The 6,884-nt window shown below is 45.7% G+C and overlaps 1 protein-coding gene across 2 annotated transcripts; it reads left to right on the top strand.

Moving 5' to 3' along the window:
- Positions 1–4: 4 nt before the first annotated feature.
- asb3 (ankyrin repeat and SOCS box containing 3) lies at positions 5–6,883 on the top strand. Of its 2 annotated transcripts, none has more exons than XM_080478373.1 (10): positions 5–52; positions 264–474; positions 2,229–2,396; positions 2,483–2,595; positions 3,580–3,712; positions 3,845–4,022; positions 4,614–4,832; positions 5,053–5,355; positions 5,864–5,997; positions 6,189–6,883. In XM_080478373.1, exons 2-10 carry the CDS (start codon positions 273–275, stop codon positions 6,410–6,412), a joined length of 1,674 nt encoding a protein of 557 aa, XP_080334499.1. In that variant the 5' UTR covers positions 5–52; positions 264–272; the 3' UTR covers positions 6,413–6,883. The 2 variants fall into 2 exon arrangements, with proteins under 2 accessions (XP_080334499.1, XP_080334500.1); XM_080478374.1 differs by having other exon boundaries at positions 12–52; positions 267–474; positions 6,189–6,851.
- Position 6,884: the final 1 nt, after the last annotated feature.

Raw genomic sequence — 6,884 nt, forward strand, 5'->3', positions numbered from 1 at the left:
CAAATGGCGACTCGAGGTTGTCAACACAAGCTACGGATCGCCACTAGTTTGGGTAAAAATGAGCCTTTAATAGTTTACTGTGCCATTTTATACAAATGTACTGTGTGTAGTTTTGTTTCTGATGAGGTTTGATTGATTAAATCGTGTTGTAGATGTAACTATGGTTCCGAAACACCCGAGTCTGAAGTCGTGTTGTGATGTTTGGAGCGGGATCCATCGTTAATCGTCATCAATCATCATGAACGTGTTCCTTCCTGTTTCAGCAGCTTGCGATGGATTTCACGGAGTGTTACGGTGACACGGTGTCCAGCTTGGCGGCCGCCGCCCGGTCCAGCTGTGGGAGGCGGGTGCGGAGGCTGATCCGGAGCGGCTGCAGCGTGGAGTCCCGGGATAACCGCGGATGGAGCCCGCTGCATGAGGCGGCGGCGGCGGGAAGCAGGGACTGTGTGCGGGAGATCCTGACCGCTGCAGGCGGTGAGGGAGATCCACACACAACATCACCACACCGGAGGAGGTGGACGCAAGACAGTGGAGATCAATCAATAAATATATGAAATGAGAGAGGAAATAAAAAAACTATGTTTCAGTAGTTTTCTTACAGAAAAAGAAACGAGCTTCTTGCTATATCCACATAAGGAAAAAGCAGATCCAGATCCCCGAAGCTTTCATTAAACTATAATTTATTTACACACCAGTCATTTGCAAAATGACTTTTATCTCTCGGATAAAAAAGGCTTAAAAAAAAAAGACAAAATCAATCAAATAGGGGAGCAATTTAGGAGTGTTCAGTGTCTTGTTCAAGGACACTTCACTATGTGAGCAGATATTTAGACTTGAACCTGCAACCTACCAACCAAGAGGCGACCGTGCTGACCAGCCAAAAACTTTAAACTTTACTGTACTTGCAATTTTTTTTAACCTTTTGCCTTTCTTTCCCCTCCTTTTTCTTGTTTTTTCTTTTATGTTTTATGTTTTATGTTTTCTTTTTTCAGTTTTCTTTTTTTTCTTTTTCCAATTTTTTCTTTACCTATTCTTCTTCTTTTTTTATTTTCCTAAAAAAAACATTTTGCTTGCATTTTTAATCGTTTTAGTTTAACCATTTTTTTTCTCCCATTATTATTGTTTGAAGAGTTTTAGCTATTTTATCCTTTTTCGTTATGGCAATTGAAGTTATTCTGAATGTTTGACTTTATTTAGTCAAACAGCCCTGTGACAGACTGGCTGCCTGTCCAGGGTGTATCTTGCTCGCAGTATGCTGGGATTGGCTCCAGCACCCTGCGACCCTGAACAGGATGAGCAGGATAGAAGATGGATGGATGAACTTTATTTAGTGGTTTTTAGACCAGGTGACCAAGGTGGTCCAATCGTGCTTTGCACAACTGAGCCAAGATCAGGTCATTCCTCTCCCAAACAGACCTGGAGAAAGTCCTACATATCTTCATCTCATCGAGGGTGGATTACTGCAATGCTCTTTATTCGGGCATCAGTAAGCGCAGTGTCCAAAGGCTGCAGCTGGTGCAGAATGCTGCTGCCAGATTTTTAAAAGGCACCAGGAGGAGTGACCACATTTCACCAACCCCCTCTGCACTTCACTGGCTGCCTGTCAGTTTTAGAATAGAATTAACATTTTACTACTTGTTTTTAAAGCCTTGAATGGTATGGCTTCTCCTTATATCAGAGGTCTGCTAACTCTGTATAAGCCAGACCGCTGTCTGAGATCCTCTGGCAGGAGCCTACTAATGGCTCCAAAAACTAGGCTCGTTACAAAGGGTGACAGAACCGTTGCTGTACAGGCTCTTCGGCTCTGGAACGCCCTGCCAGAGGAGCTCAGACAGGCAAACTCGTTACCCTGTTTTAAGTCTGGTCTTAAAACTCACTTTTATGGCTTGGCTTTTATAAACTGAAATTCTTTGCTGTTTTTGCTCTTTTTCTTCTGATCTCTGTATTTTGCTATTGTAATTTTATTGTGGTTTTAATTTGAAAGCACTTTGTAACAATGTTTAAAAAAAGTGCTACACAAATAAAGTTATTATCATTGTTATTAGACCATATTTGAAAATCATTGTGGCCTGCAAATAATATATAATTATAAGCGGAATGTTTATTTACAAATACTTTTTTGAGAATCTCAGGGAGCCGCTGCAGGTCGCTGAAGAGCCACATGTGGCTGTAGAGCGCAGGCTGCAAAGCGCTCTTGATTGACTTTACCTTTGTGTGTATGTGAGCAGCATCCTCCGGTGAAAGCTATGACTACGTGAACTCTCTGACACATGAGGGGGAGTCTGCATGTTACCTGGCAGCGCAGCGGGGACACCTTCCGGTGGTCCGACTCCTCCTCAAAGCACATTCAGACATCAACCAGCTCACCAATGACCTGTCCTGTCCTCTGTATGCAGGTACGGCTCTCATACAACCGATTTCCTGGACTGTTCTTTACTACACTGGCTCTGGAAGCTGAGCTTTGTGTTTGTTTCTCCTGCAGCTGTGGACAACGGGCACAGAGAGGTCGTGGAGCTGCTGGTCAGTAGAGGAGCGGAGGTCAACCGAGCACACACGGCGTCCTGCTGGACCTGCCTTCACCAAGCTGTCTACAAGGTATGGAAACAGGACAGAAACACACAGATACACAACTGTAATGGCACTACCTTTCATGGTAATGTGGTATCAACTCATTATTAAGAAGTAAAAATGGTAAAAATGTGTCTGTTGGCTCTAGCGTAATCCAACGTGATCGATAAAGCACTAATTTGTTAACATTTCAATAAAATCCTGTTGAAAAGGAGAATCTCATTAATCGTGAACTAACTTAGTTCAGTAAAATAAAAAGATGTCCTGCTTTATGTGGTATTACCATCCAGATTATAGAGCATCTTCCTCCACTAACTGATGTAACTTCAGCTATGAGGGAATGAGTCAGTTGTCATTAAACTGACCCACACAGTTCTGACAGTCCAGCTAACGGCACAATAAGACAGACATGAACATTGTTAACACAGGAACTTTATCAAGTAACTAGTTACTTTTTGTTTTTCACTAAAATAACTTCACTCTCTTATGCTCTATCTCACGCTCTGTGCCACTCTGTCTCTTTCTCTATCGCTCTCTCGCTCACACTCTCTTTGTTGCTCTCTCTCACTCGCTCTACTGTTGCTCTCTCTCACACTCTACTGTTGCTCTCTCTCACACGCTCTACTGTTGCTCTCTACTGTTGCTCTCTCTTACTCGCTCTACTGTTGCTCTCTCCCACACGCTCTACTGTTGCTCTCTCTCACACGCTCTACTGTTGCTCTCTACTGTTGCTCTCTCTTACTCGCTCTACTGTTGCTCTCTCTCACACGCTCTACTGTTGCTCTCTACTGTTGCTCTCTCTCACTCGCTCTACTTTTGCTCTCTCACACGCTCTACTGTTGCTCTCTATTGTTGCTCTCTCTCACTCGCTCGGTCTCTCTTGCGCCTGCTCTCTTTCTGTCTCGCACTCGCTCTATCTCTTGTTCTCTTTCACTCACACTCTGTTGCTCTCTCTCTCTCGCTCTGTCTCTTGCTTCCTCTCTCTCTCTTGCGCTCTCCCTGGTCTTTCAGGGTCACAGTGAAATTGTCCGTCTTCTTGTCGATGTTTGCGACCTTGAATCTGTGGACGACCATCAGATTTCTCCGCTCTTTCTGGCTGCACAGTACGGACAGAAGGAGTGTCTGGAAATACTTGTCAATGCTGGTAAATCACGATCATAATGTTGACGAAAATATTTGGTGAAGTCTAAAGATATAACCACCAAGTCTTCATCTCAGGGAAGTTGAAATGAAACCAGAATACGACACATCCTCCCGGTGCTTTTTCTCTCTTCAGGCGCTGACGTGAACACCTGCTCGGCCGACCTGGCCACGCCGCTGCTCATCGCCTCTCAGGAGGGCCACGAGGCCTGCGTAGCCCTCCTGCTGGATCACGGCGCGGATCCCAACACGGCCTGCAGTCAGGACTGGCCTCAGCTTCCCATCCACGCTGCTGCGGAGTTCAGCCACATCGGGTACTCACCGAGGACGTTTCTCGTTTGACTTTGTAGTGATATCGTCCATTCACATCAATGCGATTTCTCCCAAGTGACTTTTTTGTACTAAACTTTTAAATATTCGTATTTGTTTACACTGCAAAGGAATTACATTTGGCTTATTTTGAACTCATGAAACCTAAACAGTCTGTCTTTAATTAGTTTCCTAATAGTCATTTTATAGACCAACATAAACATAAGGCCTGTGGGCCAAAACTGGCCCAATCTGGGCCACCAAGCAAATGGTTAAAAGCTATGCTGTCACTGCAAACGAAAACGCAACAGTTATAAGAGAACTTTTTCTGGACATTTCACTTTATTTTGAAATTGTAGCAAGTTTTAGCACTAATTGTTTGGTTTTGGGAAAACGCAGACTTTATTAGACCTGCTCAGTGCTACAACAAAGAAAAAGTACAAATTTAAAGGTTATTATGGCACTATCTTTACCAATCCAGCCCACTAAAGATGGTATTGGTTTGTTATGCGGCCTCAAAATTATAATGTGTTGAACACCCCTGCTCCAGTGCTTGGATTCTCCCTCAGATCCTCCTTGTATCTGTGTGATTGCAGCATCCTCCGGAGGCTGATCGCCGTCACGGACCGCGCGTGTGATCGCGGCGCCGCGATGGTCAGTCCGCTATACGTGGCCGTGCAGAGCGACAGAAGTGAGAGTGTGCAGCTGTTGCTGGAGGAAGGCTTCAGCCCGGACGCTCAGGACTGCACACAGACACTGGATCTGCGCTCACCGCTCTCCTTAGCGCTGTGTCGACCCGCCAGGAAGCCATACAGGTGTGTGAGGAGGCGGATTTCACACTTGACAGCCATCAGCCAGTGCATTAGAACCACTGATGGGTGAAGTGAGGCCACTGATTCTCTCTCCAGGATGGCTCCTGTTTGTATGTGTCATATATTTAGTCCTCAAAGTTGTGGACTACTGCACACTCTCAGAGGTTCCATATCGTTTTAATGTTGTGGCTGATCATCTGATAATGATGTGACTCTCTTTCAGTGAGTCGACGAAGCTGCTGGTGGCTGCAGGAGCCCGTCTGAGAGAGGAGGACTGGTTTCACGTCTTCTCCACCGACCAGACGGGCCTGCTGCAGCTGCTGCTCCGCTACAAGTGGATCCCCCCACCGCACACTCTGACCTCTGACCCCCCGGGAGCCGCTCGTCACGGGAGAACAGCCGTGACGCTGCGCGAGCTGAGAGAGATGATCTGTGTGGCTCTGAGTCAGCCCCAGTTTGCTGCCTCCTGGCTTCCTCTGCTGCTGCAGGCTGGACTGGAGCCAACGCTGCTTCTGCATCCTCACATGTAAACACCTGCTTGCAAACATGTAAACCACCTTGAATACTGCTGCATCCTCACATGGAAACAACTCTATCCAAACATGTGAACAAACCCATCCAAGCATGTAAACAACCATCAATACAGCTCCATCTAAACATGTAAACATCTCCTTACAAACATGTAAACAAACATCAATACTGCTCCATCTTCACATGTAAACAACTCCCATCTAAACATGTAAACAACCATCAACACTGCTCTATCCAAACATGCAAACAACCATCAATACTGCCTCATCCTCACATGTAAACAACTCCCATCTCAGCACGTAAACAACCATCAACACTGCTCCATCAAAACATGTAAGTAACTTCATCTCAACAGGTCAACAACCATCAAGACTACTTCATCCTCACACATAAACATGAAACACATTTTGTGCAGTGTGCAGTAGGTTTACTCGAATACATGTACTTGGTAATCCTTCCAGTTGTAGTTGCCATGGTTACCAGCATGCTGCTGTGTTCTCCAGGTTGGAGCAGGCTGATGGCGACGTGTTAAATTACCTGCTGGAGTTCGTGAACTGGTGGACTTTGCCTCCAGCTCTGAAACTTATTCTGGATCGAAGGCGGTCAGACAAGACGTGGGAGCAGTGCCCACACTTCGGTAGGCGCGCGCACACACACACACACACACACACACACACACACACACACACACACACACACACACACACACACACACACACACACACACACACACACACACACACACACACACACACACACACACACTTTGCAGGTTGACTTCTTCCTGTGAGTGTGTGTGTTACACTGTCTCTCTGCTCCTGCCCACAGACTCTGCCCCCCGCCTCAGCCACCTCTGCCGGCTGCAGCTCCGTGACTGGCTGGGTCCAGACCGACTGATGAGGACTGACGCGGTCCGGCAGCTTCCCGTCCCGTCGCCACTCCATCACTTCCTGACATTCAGAGACATCCCCGAGGCGTCCTACACACACCCACGTCCACCGACCGTCACCGAGCGACAACAGAGCACGCACCAGCACAGACACGTTCTGTAGATGTTTTAGTGCGTATTCCCAAACGGCTCCGCCGGGGTTCAGCTTCATTTACTTTTGACCATGTCAAATATAGATCCGCCCACATTGAAGATCAAATGAGCCAAAGACCAGATATAGAGCCACGTGCCCATCAAATTTCACATTTGCCATTTTACCTCTTTAGTTATACACTCATCAAATCCATACTTAAACTGTGAAAAGATGCAAAATATTAACATTTTCTCTTCTCACTTTTTTGGGGGGGATTAAAGTTTGTTATTTATATTCTGTATCATATTGTTCTTGTTTGTTATCCCTGCTATGGAAGGTCCAATAGATTTATTGATCAAATTGAGAATATTTTTGTAAATTCTAATGTTCAAAGTGACTGTTTTATATTTGTTATTATCTGTTTATTTTGTGGAAATATTAAAAGACTCAGCTACTCTGTGATTGGTCGAAACTGCTGTCAATCACCGTGCGCTCAGCTCTG

The sequence above is a fragment of the Lipophrys pholis genome, assembly GCF_963383615.2.
Source record: "Lipophrys pholis genome assembly, chromosome: 1".
NCBI classification, from domain to species: Eukaryota; Metazoa; Chordata; class Actinopteri; order Blenniiformes; family Blenniidae; genus Lipophrys; species Lipophrys pholis.